General features: G+C 33.6%; 4 protein-coding genes across 4 annotated transcripts; 2 read left to right on the top strand and 2 right to left on the bottom strand.

The window, feature by feature from the left end:
• Positions 1–463: 463 nt before the first annotated feature.
• On the bottom strand, positions 464–1,623 carry LOC108852136 (transcription termination factor MTEF1, chloroplastic). Its single transcript, XM_018625639.2, has one exon. It carries the CDS (start codon positions 1,580–1,582, stop codon positions 725–727), a length of 858 nt encoding a protein of 285 aa, XP_018481141.1. The 5' UTR covers positions 1,583–1,623; the 3' UTR covers positions 464–724.
• On the top strand, positions 1,530–4,741 carry LOC108852142 (agamous-like MADS-box protein AGL30). The gene is made up of 13 exons (XM_018625644.2): positions 1,530–1,648; positions 1,802–1,896; positions 2,217–2,402; positions 2,492–2,551; positions 2,639–2,657; positions 2,784–2,848; positions 2,944–2,959; positions 3,046–3,107; positions 3,194–3,290; positions 3,377–3,454; positions 3,543–3,655; positions 3,736–4,147; positions 4,252–4,741. Exons 1-13 carry the CDS (start codon positions 1,646–1,648, stop codon positions 4,267–4,269), a joined length of 1,224 nt encoding a protein of 407 aa, XP_018481146.2. The 5' UTR covers positions 1,530–1,645; the 3' UTR covers positions 4,270–4,741.
• Positions 4,742–9,387: 4,646 nt separating this feature from the next.
• On the top strand, positions 9,388–10,803 carry LOC108850373 (mediator of RNA polymerase II transcription subunit 8). The gene is made up of 6 exons (XM_018623916.2): positions 9,388–9,572; positions 9,671–9,795; positions 9,892–10,016; positions 10,095–10,284; positions 10,389–10,472; positions 10,550–10,803. The coding sequence occupies exons 1-6, from the start codon at positions 9,427–9,429 to the stop codon at positions 10,699–10,701; spliced, it is 822 nt and encodes a 273-aa protein (XP_018479418.2). The 5' UTR covers positions 9,388–9,426; the 3' UTR covers positions 10,702–10,803.
• Positions 10,804–12,960: 2,157 nt separating this feature from the next.
• Positions 12,961–14,643, bottom strand: LOC108852137 (expansin-A15-like). Its single transcript, XM_057006785.1, has 4 exons — positions 14,494–14,643; positions 14,257–14,390; positions 13,862–14,174; positions 12,961–13,743 (listed from the first exon to the last, which is right to left on the bottom strand). Exons 1-4 carry the CDS (start codon positions 14,613–14,615, stop codon positions 13,437–13,439), a joined length of 876 nt encoding a protein of 291 aa, XP_056862765.1. The 5' UTR covers positions 14,616–14,643; the 3' UTR covers positions 12,961–13,436.
• Between the last annotated feature and the right edge of the window lie 2,543 nt (positions 14,644–17,186).

Below are 17,186 nucleotides of genomic sequence, written 5' to 3'. Positions count from 1 at the left end.
TTTCTCATAGATAGATGATTTTCAATTTGCTTTTTTTTTCATCAATTCAATCTTTGATACAAAAACATGGACAAATACATGCGAAGCAAACTTTGTGATAAAACTTGGTGCCCAAAAAATTAACTTTTAAGACAACCTCAAAGCACACACTTTCAAAGCAGCTTTTCTTATCTGTGTTCTTAGTTACACATTACATCATCTAACAGAACATTCCCCCAAGCCTAATCTTTTGAAACAAGCATGTAACACCACCTCATGTTAAGCAACTTTACTTCATAAACTAGAGGTTCACACGACATCCGTAGTCAAACTACTTCAACGAAACTTTCTTGCTTCGTAACTTTTCCGCAGATACATACTTCCATGATCTAACAAAACACTTCTCCAATCTATCCTTCAAACAAAACTCTATACAAGCTCAAGTGAACTGTCCTGGAATGTCTCAAGTCAAATACTTTTGCAATTCATCTCTCAAAAAATATCAGTAAAAAAAGCTTAATAATAGAGTTGTGCACTCGAGCTTGTACAGATTCCAATATCCGTAGACAACTGCAACTAAACTTTCCTCATAACTGTGAGTTCTCAAATACATACTTCCATGATCTTACAAAACATTTCCCTAAACCCTAAACAAGCTCAAGTGAAGTGTCTCAAAGTCAAAAGCTTTTGCAGTTCACCTCACAAAACAAGCTCAATACCCACACACACAAAGAACGAAAACCTTTTACATTCTCCTTTCAACAGACCGAAGACGAAGTTCCACAAGCCAAAGGTTAAACTGACCATCACTAACCTTCAACATCTCCGACAAGGGCATCAAGATCCCGTGCTCCTTAAGCAACCTATGCCTCGGCTTAATCTTCCTCTCCAAGCTAAACGAAAAGTACTGAGGAAACCTCTTCAGCTCCCCAACATCCCCACGTATCTCCTCCATAAAGAACTCGACTTTCGGAGCCAAATTGTTCTCCACGCTGTACGTCAGCAGCGCCGGAGACCTCACCACCATCTTCGCCACCTCGTCTCTCGTAAACCCTAACCCTTCCTCAAGGAACTCGATTTTAGGGATCAGGGTCCTCTCCACGCTCGACACGAGCAGCACCGTGTTCCTACACGTGACCGTGTCGCGGCCCACGAACCCCAGGGATCTGAGGAAGGCCAGCGCGGGACGGAGCTGGAAGTCGACGGAGGAGATGAGGAGGCGAGGGCAGCGGGATATTGACTTGGGGATGTCTTGGTCGGAGAGGTGGATCTCGTCGGACAAGAAGCGGAGCACCGGGGAGATGTCGGATTCGGGGTCGGAGGTTAGCAGATCGGGGAACATGTCGAGGATGCGGCCGACGGCGGGTCGCGAGAGACCGGTGGAAGAGAGGAGGGTTTCGACGGAGACGACGGAGGAGATGGGAGCGGCGCGGAGAGAGGGGTTTACTCTGAGGGCTTTGTGAGGGTCGACGTTTAGGTCCTGGAGGTAGATGAGCTTTTCTCGGAAGAGAAGGCCGGTGTCTGAAGTTTCGCCGGCGAAACATTTAGCTCTCACGGCGGAGATAAACGGCGGCGGAAGAAGACAGCACCGTGCAAACATCATCAGCGGAAAAGATCCAATTTTTTAAGTTCAAGCCGAGTGGATAAACGATGGAGTAAGGGTAAAATGGTAATAACTGTTAGATAACGTTGAAACGACGTCGGGTTTCGTATAACATCGAAACGTCGTCGTTTTTTGAGTTCTTATTTTTTTTATTTTTTAAATTGATTTATTTTATGTTGCTCTCATCTCATCATCAACATCAACATGAACATCATGTAGGTCGAATGGGGAGGATGGATCCCTATTCTCAAGGAGGTCGATCAGAAGAGCGTAAATTACGGAGTCTCATGTAAACAGCATTCGTCTTCATCTCTGTCTCTCTTTCTACCTCTGCTTTTTTCCCATTCTTCCTCTTTAGAGGTGTCCCTTCTTAAACATCTCCTCTCATGGTTTGTATCCGCTTGGCCTTTCAATTTGCCTCTTTAGGTAACTTTCCCCCTTTCCTCATATTAACGATTAGGGTTTTCCAAAACGTCTGTAAAGATGGCATTTTTTATTCAAATGTGATGTAATTGGGGAATCATGATCCGGTTGTTCTGTGATAGAAATCGCAATCAAGTTATATGTGATCTGTCGTGTTGGATTGAAATGAATTGGAATTTAAAAAGGTGATTGATTTGTTTGAACCACACAGGATGGGAAGGGTGAAACTGAAGATAAAGAAGATAGAGAACTCAGCAGGGCGGCAAGCAACGTTTGCTAAAAGGAAAAATGGAATCTTGAAAAAGGCTAGCGAGCTCTCTGTTCTCTGCGACGTTGATCTTGTTCTTCTTATGTTCTCTCCTGCTGGTAAACCTTCCTTATGTTGCGCTTCTCGAAGGTAAATTCGGTTTGTTTTCTACAACATATCTCTCTATTGGGTTTGTGTTTTGTGGTCTGATTTGCTGTGGGTTTTTCTCCTTCCTCCAGTGGCGTTGAAGAGGTGATTGCAAAGTTTTCTCAAGTAACACCGGATGAAAGAGCAAAAAGGTTTGGCTGATTCCTTTTTTTTTTATAGATTCCTATCTATATGTTTCTTTCCGCTTTGTTTCTCACTTGTTTGGTTTTTGAATACAGGAAGATCGAGGCTCTTGAAGTAAGTTGTTTCACACTATCAATACAAGTTTTTTTTATTTCTGTTTGATTTGGTTTGGTTCCCATCCTCCAGAAGCTTTCTTGTTTTTGGTCCCTGATTCAAATGTTTTGTCTTTTGAAAGCTCAGACCTTGAAGAAAACTTTCCAAAAGTTGGATCACCATGTAAATATAAGAGACTTTATATCCTCAAGGTGAAACACTTGTTAACAAAAATCATTAACTTCATTTACTATTCATGAATTTTAACTTTGTTTTGTTTGCTTCTTTTTCCTTCTATGGTTTCCAGTAATCCGACAACAGAGGTATTCATTTATTATAAGACTTTCTTTTTTACAGTTTATGAGATTTGTCAAAGCCTAGAAGTTTTCTAAAACTGCAATTGTTTCAGGACTTGAGTACTCAAGCAAGGATTCTGCAAGATAGAATTTCTGAAATACATGGAAGATTACGGTATAAAGGATCTTTCTGAACTTGATGTTTCTTCTTGATCTCTTCCTACTTTGTTTTTTCATACTTGTTTGTATCATGTTGTGCAGTTTTTGGACCGAACCAGATAAGATAAACAATGTTGAAGACTTGGGCCAGCTCGAAATCTCGATCAGGCAATCCCTTGATCAATTGCGTGCGCATAAAGTAATCCTTTTATTTTAAAAATACCTCCTCAACCTCACTTCATTTGCAGAAAAGGAAAACTCAAGAAAACTTTTCTCTATTTATAGGAACATTTTGGACAGCAGCAGCAACACGCAATGCAAATCGAAAACGCAAACTTTGTTAAAGATTGGTCAACCAGCTTGGTAATTTGCTCAACATTAATTCTTCTTTCTTGATCTCACATTCTTGTAAACAATCTGAATCTTAATTCCTGACTTATGAAACTTTCAGCTGCAAGATGGGATTCAGATTCCTTTAGAACAACAGCTTCAATCTATGCCATGGATTCTTAATAACAACACCACCAACGTTGTCACTGAGGAGCACAATTCAATGCCACAGAGGTTAGTGAAAAAAAAACTCTCACATCTTTCTTTCTAACTCTGAATCATATCTTAACCAAATATCTTAATCATATCTAAAGGGAAGTGGAGTGCTCTGCGAGTTCTTCATTTGGAAGCTATCCAGGATACTTTGGAACAGGGAAGTCTCCAGAGATTACGATTTCGGGTCAAGAAACGAGCTTACTTGATGAGTTAACCAACGGACATTTGAAACCGCAGCAGCAGTTCACTGATAATAACATTATCCCATACATTCCCAGTCTGCAGAATGATCTGAATCATCACCAAACGTTGCCTCTTCCTCTTCCTCTTCCTCCGGTTTTTAACTTTCCAATGAACCAGAGGGAGTATCACATGAATGGATTCTTTGAAGCACCGCCACCTGGAGCTTCTGCTTACAACAACATTACAAACCAGGCAAGGTTTGGTTCTTCTAACAGCAGCTCCTTACCTTGCTCTATCTCCATGTTAGACGAATACTTGTTTTCCCAGGTAAAAACAAAAAAAAAACAAAAGATAGTCTTCTGTTTCTTCAAACACTATTGCAGTGATTCAAGATGGGTCTTTCCCTTTGACATGGTTTTACATTCTTACAGATGCAGCAACCGAACTGAGAGATAGAGAGATTTGATGAATGATGATGATACAACATCTTGAAGATGTTTTTTTTTCAGATACAGCGAGAAGAAAGAAAAAAGGTCCTGCAGAGTTCTTAAGTTGGTTCCAAGAAGAAGCAGAACCAGTGGTGTGAATGCTGCTGGTAGATTGCTACAAATACGTGATTATTATTTCTATACATAATTTTTCTCCATCGGATGAGAATCTGGGATTTTTGATGAAAAAAGACAGAGAGGTTTCCCATTTTTTTTTTGTGTTTCCGGCAGATATGTTTAGTGTGTCTCTGGAGGCTGTCAAAGTAACGCCATGACGGCCAGAGATGATGAGATAAATCTCTCTCCTTCCCTTCCTACAAAACTGTAGCTTTTGTGTCCTTTTTTGTTTTATTCATTCATTCATTCTTTGTAAAACAAAACAAAACGATGTTTATTATTTCAGTTAAAAACATAAAAATACATTTTACATGTATATATAGCTCTCTGTCTTGAGAGCATTGCCTCTTTTGTGGTGTGAGTTTCTTTTCGTTATGCTGGAGGGTCTATTGGTTGTGGCGGACTTTTGTTTCACTTGGCTTGGAGCTGACGTCTTGTTTGTCTCACTGGAGGTTATCTTGGGATAATAGGAGCAATCAGGTGCTCGTGAGCTTCGTGTATTGAGTAGAGGAGGCTGCCTCCAGTAGTTGCTGAAAGTTTTTGTATCCTCTCTTGATTTACAACGTACATAGGAGGATCCAATTTGAGCTACAGTTAAGAAATACTCCAAAACTGAAGAGAATAAATGCAATAGAAATATATACGAGTAGAATAAATCAAGCAAGAATATTAGCACATTCTCTTAGTGAATATATCAGCATATTGTAGAGATGAGGAAACATGAAGAACCTTAACTTGTTTCATTGCCATTTTTCCCTGACCAAGTGTAGATCAGTTTCAAAATTCTTAGTACTTTGATGCTTCACTTGATTTGTAGATAAATACACCGTGCTTATATGTTATCACAAAACACCAACATTGATGTACTTAAGAGACAGTGTAGCACAAGCAATGATGGGTTACACAAGAAGCAAATCTCAACAACTGCATTTGCTATTCCCCAGTACTCTGCTGGACCTCGATGATTCTGTTTGTTGATGCTTTGACGACCATGAGATTAGACTGTCACCGAGGTAAACAACATAGCCGGACATAGGCCGTCGTGTATTGGGGCACCTTGCACAAGCTGCATCGGAGTATGCCATGAGTGCATGGAGCTTTGCTTCAAACTATATAGATGTCCTTGTCTAATTTGCATAAGTTTTGTATTTTACCGTTGTAGTTTGTATTTCTGTTATTCCACTACTTATATCTTTCTATAATATCTTTTTAAAACGATAGTTATAATACAATCTTAACATGTTTAGAACCAACAAAAAGAATGCAAGAACATGAAGTTTCTTTCTCGCATATGCAAGTTCATCGGTTTTGGGTAGTAGTTTTCAAGGAGCAAATATATTTTTGTGGAAATAATCTTCTAATCTATTAAAACTGAAGTACAATTAGTATTTAACCCTGATTTTTGCTAAAGAATTACAATCTCATGTCACTGAGTTAAAAATAATTAATTAACCAGAAAATATTTAATACATTTATACCAAAATCATTTGATTATTTACTACCTAAACTTAACTTCACGTAATATTTTGTGGACAACATATTTCTAAAAATTTGATTTACAAAAATGGAATATTTCAAACAGTCTACAAAATCTCGCCACATCTAACAATTCCTATATATATTCCTAACATATTCCTAGAATCTATATTAATACTAACTGGTCAATAAGATATTATAAATCTAATAAAATGAAAGATATATATATATATATATATTATTAAAATCGAAATACAAATCGGGTTTGCTTCAATATATATAAGAAAATACAATAAAAAGTCAAATTTCATATCTATCTTATTAAAACAAGAATATTACAACTTCTTCTAGGTTAATTTTTAAAGATGGACCTCATATATTTAAATTAAATGTCTCATTCTTTATATATAATACGTATCATACTCTAACTTTGCATTGATGTATTTCCTAAATACAGTTCTTCTTTTTGTCCATATTCCATATATGATTTTTACATTTATTACATGTCGATTTAAATAAGATATATACTAAGAATACTAAAAATATTAATCGTTCTATAATTACCATATACAATTCATTTTAAATTGATCAGTATACTTTCATTGGCCATATTAATTTTATTAGTACGAATAACATTAGGTAGATAAGTCATAGACACATACATAAAGATATGACTATTCTTATAACTATGTTGGGCCTAATCTACTTTCTAAAACAAATAACACATAGCTTCATATATTGTATAGAATATAGTAATATTGTATAGTATTATATTTATACAGTAATACTAAAAACAAACCAAACTGAAATATAATATATATCAAAAATGCTTTGAACCATTACACACAAAATATATTAAACATCAGAGATCAAATTCATTTTGAAATTACGTAATAATTATTTTAAAAAATTAAATTTCGTAATGTACAAAAAAACATAAGTTTTATATAAAATTTTGTGTTACAATAAAAAGACACAACTCACGATTGCAAAATGTTATTTTTACATACGAAAGACAGCTTTGATATTGTTCTTTAAACACAAAATTGAATATACAAACTCGATACTAAATAAAACTAAATAATATAGAATACATTTTAAAAATAAAACTCGTGCGGGTGTGCATATGTTTATATAATATATAAATATATTATGTTATACATATTTTCATATAAATAATATCCCAATGTAAGTTTTATATGATAAATGTTGAAAATACAAAATATATAGCACTATATATTTAAAATAATATAGAAAAAATTACTTTACGTTATCATAAAATTTAAAAATCAAATTTAGTAATTAAACACATTGCTTATTTAAACACATTAGTACACATTGTTATTTATCAAAATTTTATATTAATACATATTGCGATCATGTATAACATTTAGTAAAAACAAAGATAAAAAAAAATTTACTCCCGCTCGGTCGAGCGGGTCATGATCTAGTACCAACTTAAATTATGATTTTTTTAAATTTGACATTAAATTTTAAAATATAATATATGTGATTATTTATATGATAGTACGTATAAAATAAAATTAATTATATGTTTACTCTGTTTTTAAAGGAAAAAATAGATCCTGAATTAGGGGTGGACGCTCGGATACCTATTCGGGTTCTGTTCGGGTCTGTTTAGGTTTCGGGTTCCCGGGGTCAAAGATTTCAGTCTCATTCGGATATTTCTAATTTTGGTTCGAATTCTATTCGGATCTTTGCGGGTTCGTTCGTGTTCGGATAACCTATTTAAATTGTTTTTAAAACTCATTATATACTTTAAATTTCTCAAATATATAAAAAATAATATATTACGTATAAATTTGAATAACATATGCCATAATACCTAAACTTAAAATATAAATTTATTTGATTTAAATATTTGGATAGAAAATCAATAATTATTTTAAATATTTTTGGTCTTTTGAGTATACTTTAACGATTTTAGATATTTACATATGACTATTTATATATATTATCAATTATTTAAACCAACTTAAAAGTACCATATATATTTTGGATGTATTTAAATAAATTAAATATATATATATAAGTAAATAAATCTATTTCGAATACATTCGGGTATCCGAAATACTTCGATTTAGATCAGATTCGGTTTCAATTCTCTAAATACCAAAATTTTGAATAATTTGGATAGTTAATCAATTTTGGTTCAGGTTTGATATTTTTTTTTGGATCGGGATCGGTTCAAATTTTTTGGATTCGAGTTTTTTGTCCAACTAATATATTGACATGGAAAATAAATAGCAACATATTTTATAAAAAAATATACCCGCACGGGCGTGCGGGTCAAAATCTAGTCTATCTTATTAAAGTAGAAGTACTCTTCTACTTTAAGCTTTTGTTTGGTAATAGGGATAGGAGTCTTTAAAAAAAAAAAATTTTTGTTTGGTAACAAAGATATTAGAAAATTTTGTCTTTTCCTTATTTAAATGATAGATTTAAGTATTTAATGTCTTTTCTTAATTTAAATAATAGATTTCTTTAATAAAATGAATCTTAACCAAAATAGATTTCCTTATAAATTTTTTGTTAACATTAAATATTTTTCAATATTTATTAATAAAAATAATAAAATAAAAATCACACATCAAAATAAATTTATATATCATATAAATAAAATATAAAATATTGTATTTATAAATTGTTAGTATAACACTTTTATAATATAATTCCAATTAGTTATAAATATTAGATTTTTATATGATACACTATGATATAATAGACGATTAAAATCACATAATATAATTATTTAAAGTAATAAATAAAAAATTTGTTTTAAAATGTTATACTAACAATTATGTAATACATATTAATTTACACATATATATATAGATATTATCATTAGAACAAAGAAAAAAATTGAAGTGAAAGCAAATATTTATACGGCCACGGGTCAAACTATAGAAATAAACAAACAATGGCGTAAGATTTTTTTTTAACAAATTTATTTTAATTTCAAATATATTTATATATTTTATTTATTTATAAATTATTTTATTTGTTATTAATAATGCTAAGATTTTGGAATTGGAAAAAATTATGACCCATCTCTATATTATTTTCATTAGGAATTATAAATTTATATCAAAATGTTTTTTAAAACTTTTAATTTTTATTATAACTACAAATGTTAATTTTCAATCTAAATTTATGTTTAAATATTACAAATATATCATTTATAAATAAAAAAAAAAACTAAAAACATAAAATAAATACCCGCCCGGTTGGGCGGGTAAAGATTTAGTATGGTGTTAAAAGGAAAGAATCAGTAGATTTAAAAAAAAACCCAAGTTTTGTTGAAATAACTTTGGCAAAGCCCAAAAGTTTGGATAGAAATTATGAGCCCATCTTTTAAAAAGCTTGTTAATAGAAAGAGCTCTCAGTTCCCCCAACGAACTTCTCGCTCGGGGAACAATCACGACGAACACATCACCCCATCGATTCAGTCACCCACCAGTCATTCTCGAGTCTCTCTCTCTCTTTTCTTCTCTCTGTGTAGCAATGGAGAGGGCGACACAGCCTCCACCAGTAGCTGAGGAGCTGACGCTAGACTACATGAAGATACAAGCACAGAGCTTACAGAAGGCCATATCTCGACTCCTCGAAGACTTCGACGCTTATACCCACACCAAAACTACTCCCAAATGGTCCCATCCATCCTCAAGACTCCCACTCATTAATTGGTTTCCTTTTTTTATCTTTCTTTTCTTGGCAGTCAAGAAACAAGATTGTGTGTTGCATGCAGGAAGGACATTCTAGGGAAATACAAGATGATAAATCTTGATCTCTTTATCCTTGTGGAAGAAGTAAAACAAGTTTCCAAGGACTTCGATGTGTTTCCTAAGAACGTTAACGCCGAGAACGCTGCAAGTACGTATGATGATCCTCTTTCTCTTTCTTGCGTGTGTGTGTTTAATGGATGCTTTTATTTGTCTCTAGAAACTGATGAAACTGTGATTTGTTCAGTTTTACCGGTTATGTTGGCTACCAAGCTACTCCCCGAGATGGAAACTGATAACAAAGTCAAGATAGATCAGTTGCTTCACGAGGTTCAGAGTTTGCCTATACCTACGCAAATCGAAACCCTAAAGGTGTATGAGTATGAGTTTGTGTATTGCGTATATCTCTGGTGTAGGAGTTTTTACTGAAGATTGTTTCGTTTTTACTAGGAGAGGATTGGTAAGATTGCAGAAGCTTGTGAAGATGCAGTGAAAGTGTTGGCTGATGCTCGTAAAGCTTATGGACTTGCCCCCGACCGAGGAGGTCCTTCTATGCCTCCTACTCCTATGGAGAAAGCTCAAGCTGCAAAGATTAAGGGGAAGGAGAGAATGTTACGTGCTGCTGTAAATGATGGTGAAGGTAATAAGGGAGATTCAGTTTTTTTTTTTTTTTCTTTTTAACTTGTATTGAATCCCCTGTTTTGGTTTTGCTAAGTTTCCTTTCCATACAATTGTGTTTTCAAGGAATAAGACTGCCTCCAGACCAAAGAGAGATCACCACTGCACTTCCACCTCATATGGTGGATGCGCTATTCGTCAACAATGCAGGTAGAAGAGCTAAAGCAAGACTCCATGCTTGTTCTTTCTTTCGTTCTATACCGATCTTCCCTTGCCGTTTCTTGCAGTGTTTAACAGCAGCGGAATAATGCAAACACAGCAGTCTCAATCGCAGTCTCAGCAACCAGAACAACAACAAGGAGATTATGGGAATATGCAGGCCAATCAGCAGAATCTACAGCCGGACATGTTGCAGAATGCGCAACAAAGTCCTCAATAAAAAAGTAATCCCATTTGTATGACTTGGGCTCTTAATGGACCTTATTTTTTCCAACTGTATGGTTAAAACGTTAGCATAATGGGTCTGGTCCATTCTTACTATGATGACATTGTTGATATAACACCCGACCACTTTGTTTTGTTCTGTACCCTATTTCGTAACTCTTGTTCTTACAACGTGCGGCCTGAAATACGAAGCAGAGATCGGACGGTGTAGGATCGGTTTAGTTCTGACAGACTCTCTGGTGTTCGACACGTATTAATGATGTCGCAATCTCGACGCCGTTGATGGGTACATTACAAAACCGTAGACGCGTTTTTGTTGTACACGGGACTCGATAACAGCGACGTGTCCATCAAGTTTACTTTCCTGTTTGTTTCCAAACTCTAAACAGAGAGCTCAAAAACAGGGACACGAGAGTGATTGAATTTTCTGACAATTTGTTTTGTTCTTTTCAACTCGATTTTATTTAGCCATAACATAATGCATTTTATGTACTTTTCTTCTTCTTTTTTGGTGTAATTTAATTTTGATGTATCATGTACTTAGGTTTGGCATCATATACACGTACATCATTGAATTTGAATTCCGCTTTTAGTTTGACTTGAATCAGTTTACTTTGGTATAGTCTATATCTAATTCTACGTTCAAAGACTCCAAACGAAGAATAAATTATTGTGTGAAAGTTAACATTATACAAAAAGGTAACATATATACCATTTGATAATGTGATGAAGGCAGCCAATAAGAGTTGATTAGTAGCATTGTTAATCCTCAACACAAATAACTAGAAAACTAGTACTACTGATGGTATAATGATGAAAATAAGATTGGCCAAAAGAATTAAATGCTAACACCTAAGAAGTCTCCGAAGATAAGAACTATGACAAAATGGAGGAGAAGTGCAGATTCTCTTGTCTCTCTTCTTCTCTATAACAATACAGCTATATTGTCATGAAGTAAATGCAACAGACCGAGAAAAAGCATGGAAATGAAACGACAGATAGATAAAAGAGACAAAGCAGAAGTTATGAAATTCTCTTTAGCTTTGTGGATTCGAGTATGGATTACAGCCTTGCAGCTTCCTCCACCGTCTTTTCATTCATAACAAGACACGTTTATTTTGACCCAAAAAAAAAAACAAGACACGTTTATCACAACAGTACATGAAAATATTAGTGAACGTTTTATACTACGTGTTTACATTTTCAAAAAATACAAAATCATGATTTCAGGCTTTCTGTTGCCTTAGAATTTAGAATGTAAAATAAATTTATAAATAAAAATTCACATTTGAAATATATATAAATATCTGTATTACTATTAACTCTATAAAATTTATGAATCAAGATAACGTCATTAAGTTTTCCTTAAAACCCTTAAAATCGGCCATGTTTCTTATATTTCAAGTTTCTATTATATTTTTTTTTGACTGAAAAGTTTTTATTATTTTTGCTAGTCGCCATTCTCACTTTTGTAATATACTATACGTATCCTGACGAATACAAATCGTTTGGGGGATAAACTCTAGCTACATTTTCTCCAGAATATATATCCACATTTGAAGAAACAGGGTAAAAGTGTGAAAACTAGTAAGTAGTAACGGATGTTAGTTTTCTTTAATGCATTTTATAACATGGACAAATGATTAAGAGAAATACAAACAAAAATTCAACTTTAATTTTATGTTATAAGTAAATAATTTATGTAAGTAACCAATTTATAGGAAAAAAAATAAACATACAGATGTCCAAATCAGTTACATCCTGGTAAACTATTTGGTGCTTTGCAAATTTTACATGCTAGATCCACTTCCTACAACGCACGACTTATCTTCTTGTCGCTTAAAAGTATAAGCAATTATACTCCACAAGCAAATTCATACAGAGCTTGACTAACCACAGTCCTCATAGTCTATAGAAAATGACATTTTGACATCATTATGAAAATTCTTCAGCTATCAAAAAATATTTTACCTCAAATAAAGGACAGTATGTAATTCTATCAGGCTTTTAGTTTCTTATATTATTAACAACAAATAAAGTTGATAACAAGTACGTGATCACTCAGTTTATTTATAAGTGGGATACTTGAATTTCTATGTAGTTTTGTTGTTGAGAATGTTTACAATCACATGGGCTAGTGATTTCATTATTTTCCTTTGGAACGGTATTTGATGTATTCACCGATCTTTATAGAGTTTAAATTCAAGAATTAAAGTTCTTTAACAGGAAAGCGATTAACGATAAGAAAATGATATCACATGAACAACATAAAGTTCATACTTGCTAACAATGGTAACATAACACTTATGAAAGCCCACAAGAGCAGCCCTTACATCACAACTTCGCAAACGACAAAACAAAACACAAAAGAAAAAGAAACACACACATGGCGGGTGGTGAAGTTCCTCCTCTGCCCCTACCCACTTCTGCTTTTCAAACTAAAAGACAGAAGGTAAAAAAAAGCTGATAAAAACAAAGGAAACCATTACATAGAGGCCCCTTCGCTAAATACTCGCTTACTATAACCCTAGTTCTTAAAATGACTAAAAAGAGACCTTGTAAAATAAGCCCTTTTCACCATTTTACCCTCAAGTGTTGAAAGAAGAAGCTTAATGACTCCAATTAAAACCCTAACAGAGCCTTAAACCCTCTTTCTCTCCAATTCTCTCTCCTCTGTCCTTGACACTACACAAACTCTAAACTACATAAAACCGAACTTCTGACACAATTTTAACGGAACTGACGGCCGGAGAAGGTTTGTCCAAAGGACCAGCTAGCCGGAGCAACGTTGTTGGAGACGACAGTTTGACCATCACTAGCAGTAACCTTAAAGGACAACGCTTGACCATTGAGCAGATTGTTGCTTTGCCAGTTTTGACCCCAGTTCCTAGACATTGGCTGCCACTTTGTTCTTGAACCTTTAACCGCCACAGAGCGAACATCTCCGGCTCCGCCGACATTAGTAACCAAGACAAGGTTGAAGTAAGAGTGGCCGTTGATGGTGAATCTTATACCTCCCCTTCTCTTACACGGAACCCTACAAATAAAATTGACACAAAGTTTAAGAAAAATTGTACATAAAGAAATAAACTTTATTTTGATAAAAAGAAAAGAAATAAACTTTACAACAGTTTACAGAAGTGTGTGTGTGTTACCTTCGGTAAGAAACAGGGACAACACCAGCTTTGTAATGAGCAATGCGTTGGAAGATAGGCTGAGAGAGATCAAAGTGGTGAAGCGGAGGGTTACACCAACCACCTGCGTTATTAGGCAGTGCGTTGTTGGGAGGACAGAAGTTGGTCGCTGTGACCACAATAGCACCGGGTAAACACCACGCGCCGTCGCTCTGGCACTTGATCTCGAAACACGCGCCGCAGCTAAGGCCGTTGTTGAACAGTGCGGTGCTTAACGCCGCCGTGTTGGCTCCGTACCCTTGGCTATAAAGATTCCCGTACCCACAAGCGCCACCTAGAGACAAGAAACGGTGAGCCATTGACCCTTTCAATAAAACATATGAATGTGTTCTTTTAAGAGAGTTGTTGAAGCATACCCATTGTTCCAGAAGCATCGCTTCCACCGTAGAAAGTGGCATGAGCACTGACCCACCCAGCTTCGTATCCATGAACAGAGCACGCCATCGCAGCAAGACCCAACAGGAAGATCCCCAAAAGACTCATTTTTCCCCTGTATTTGAAAAAAGATATAAAGCAGAATTAGTACGCACGACATTACTATCAACAAGTAAGAAAAACAGTTAGAATGTAATGACTGAGAGAGAGATGTTTACATGAACATTCTGTTTGAGAAGGTGGAATGTGAAGGAGAGAGAGAGGTGGTTGCTTTGATAGGAGTGTGAAGAAGAAGGTTGATAGTTGGAGTGGCATTTATAGAATGTTTTGACCCCTTCATTTACTGCTTTAACCTTATTTACTGCTTTAAACTTTCTTTCACTCTTCCTAGTTTATTTATTTTCTTGTTTTTAAAAAAATACTGTTTCTGTTTTCTATAAGTGTCATTTTTATCTTTTTCTTGTATACATTTCAAATGCAATTGTCATGTATAATCTATTTCTTACTTTTTAACTAACCAATAGATATTATTTAAATTATTTTCATTCAAATAATTATATATTTAATTAGGTTATATTAGTATATTTTATCAATTTTAATCTACGTAAAATATATCTAATTGACACTTATTATAAAAGAGACTTATTATAAAAGTGAGGAAGTATTATTTTATATTTTCGACTATACAAACATGCACAAGAAAGGATGTTGAGTATTGTGAAGGTTTTGGGGATGTTTTTTGTTGTATATAATGAAGGTTGGCTAGTTTAAATTTGGTAGTTATTGTATCTATTAAATAATCATTTAATGTTTTGTTAATTACATTTGTTTGCTCGCTCATCTGTTTTAAGTTTTTAACACGTACGTTCAACTACTGCATTAATGTTATTGTTCATCTCCTAAATTTTATATTCACAATTTGACGAACTTTTACCAATGCTTAAATAATGTTACAAAAGTTCGATTCTACCACCAAAGCAACAAAAAAAGGTAGGATTCTTTTCTTTCGTGTGATGGTTTCTAGTGATGTACTAGTATTTGAATTTTGTTTTAAAGGTTTAGAAAACCTAGAAGAAGCTGCAAACTTTCCAAAGAAAATCACGAGCTACACATAATAAGTTTGGAGAGAGAGAGAGCGCACATGGGGAGAAACTTGCAGGCGGTTTTGATGGTTAGTAGAATTTTGGAATCGTGTGACTCTTCTTCTGCAACTTTCTTCCTTTGGTATCTTTTTGGGCCATCTCTACTTTATCTCTCTCTAAAACAAGAAATGTTCAATCAATAAACTTTATTTTATTTCGGTTGGGAGCAATAATGCTATTAAGGTTCTTTATGTCACAAGTATCGGTCAAGAAACACAATCCGTTTTCCAACAACAAAAAAAAAAACAAATTGTAATATTTTCTCTGATGCTTGAAAGTGGAATGCATCTTCAATCTCTCTGTTACTTTTCCAAGATAAGAAAAAAATCATTGTTTGAACAAAAAATAAATTGCCTAGCCTTCATCTTTATGTGAATTCATGTGTAATATTTTTTTTGTTTTTTGAAAAAAAATAATTAAAATTTGCTAAAGACAATATCATAGCCAAAACTTATACACTATAATTTAGTAGTATTAAATTATTACATATATGTTTATATTATATTTTCGTTTACTAATATTAAAACATTCATGTGTAATATTCCAATTTGAATAGTAAATGTTCTTAAACTTTTACTCTTTACCATTTTTTCAATTTTAGTTATGATCTTTTTGCCTCTTATTTTAGTTCCTATTTATTTATTTTCTACTCTGAACATTCACTAGCCATATGTCATACCCATAAATTATAATTATTAGTATATGCTAGTTTCTAATAAACCATATATATATCCTATTAAAAAGAATTACAATTTGTACCACTTTTGTAATATACTATTTTCATTAAGGGTGATAACATAATATCCAATTTAACTATATTAAATAATAAAAATAATTCATAATATTTTTAATATCTTTTAGTTTTAGCTATAAATATATATACATATATTTTTATTTTAAAGCTAAGAAAATCTTAAAAGTCTTCTTAATATCTATTTTAAAATTTTAAATGAATAAAAATGGTTATCTCATTTGATTATAAAATATTAAAATAAATTTTAATCAGTGCTCCATCTATTTGAAAATATGTATGTTTAGAGTAAAATATTGTTACTGTCATCTGCAGCATATTATCAAGATATAAATAATACTAGTACTAGATTCGAAAAACAGTCTTCAGTTCTAACCAGCAAGGTATGGTCTTCAAATTCGAGAATAATTGACACCTATTGCATAAAAGCATGCACATTATTTTTAATATATTATCAATCGTATCTTTTCCTATTCTGCGTTGTGGTTAACGATATCTCCTATGATTTGCTGTCGGGAGCCTAGTCACTAACACCATGATTTTTGGAGAAATCATGTTTATATTATTCTAATCTAGAAAGTTAAGAACCATAATCACAATTTCCAATGTGGTCAAAACATTTTTACTTGAGAAAAAAATAACCTCCTACATACTTTACTCATCAATAAAAGTGGTAAGAAAACTAGCTTACTTCAAAAGCTGCGAAAATTCGTTTGCTCATGTCCTTCTGCAGTATTTGCAGAGTCTCCAGTTCTTAATTTTATTTATTGTTCTTCAAAAAGATGTAAGAAAAAATAAATAATATACAACATTACAACCCATGTTTTTTCCTGACAATTGTGTGTGTTTCTTGCTGTTGGTCCGACTATGCTTTGACTGTGAAGCTGGAATACAAGGACCAGAGTGTTTCATATGATTGTCTTTGTTTTAAAAACTGTAGTAGTATTACTTAACCTCTAATCTTCAAACTTTAATATGGTAAAGTAACTAATTACCAAAATAAAAGCGCTTAAGTTGT

The sequence above is a fragment of the Raphanus sativus genome, chromosome 4, assembly GCF_000801105.2.
Source record: "Raphanus sativus cultivar WK10039 chromosome 4, ASM80110v3, whole genome shotgun sequence".
Classification (NCBI taxonomy): Eukaryota; Viridiplantae; Streptophyta; class Magnoliopsida; order Brassicales; family Brassicaceae; genus Raphanus; species Raphanus sativus.
This window is presented reverse-complemented; position numbering and strand designations above follow the sequence as displayed.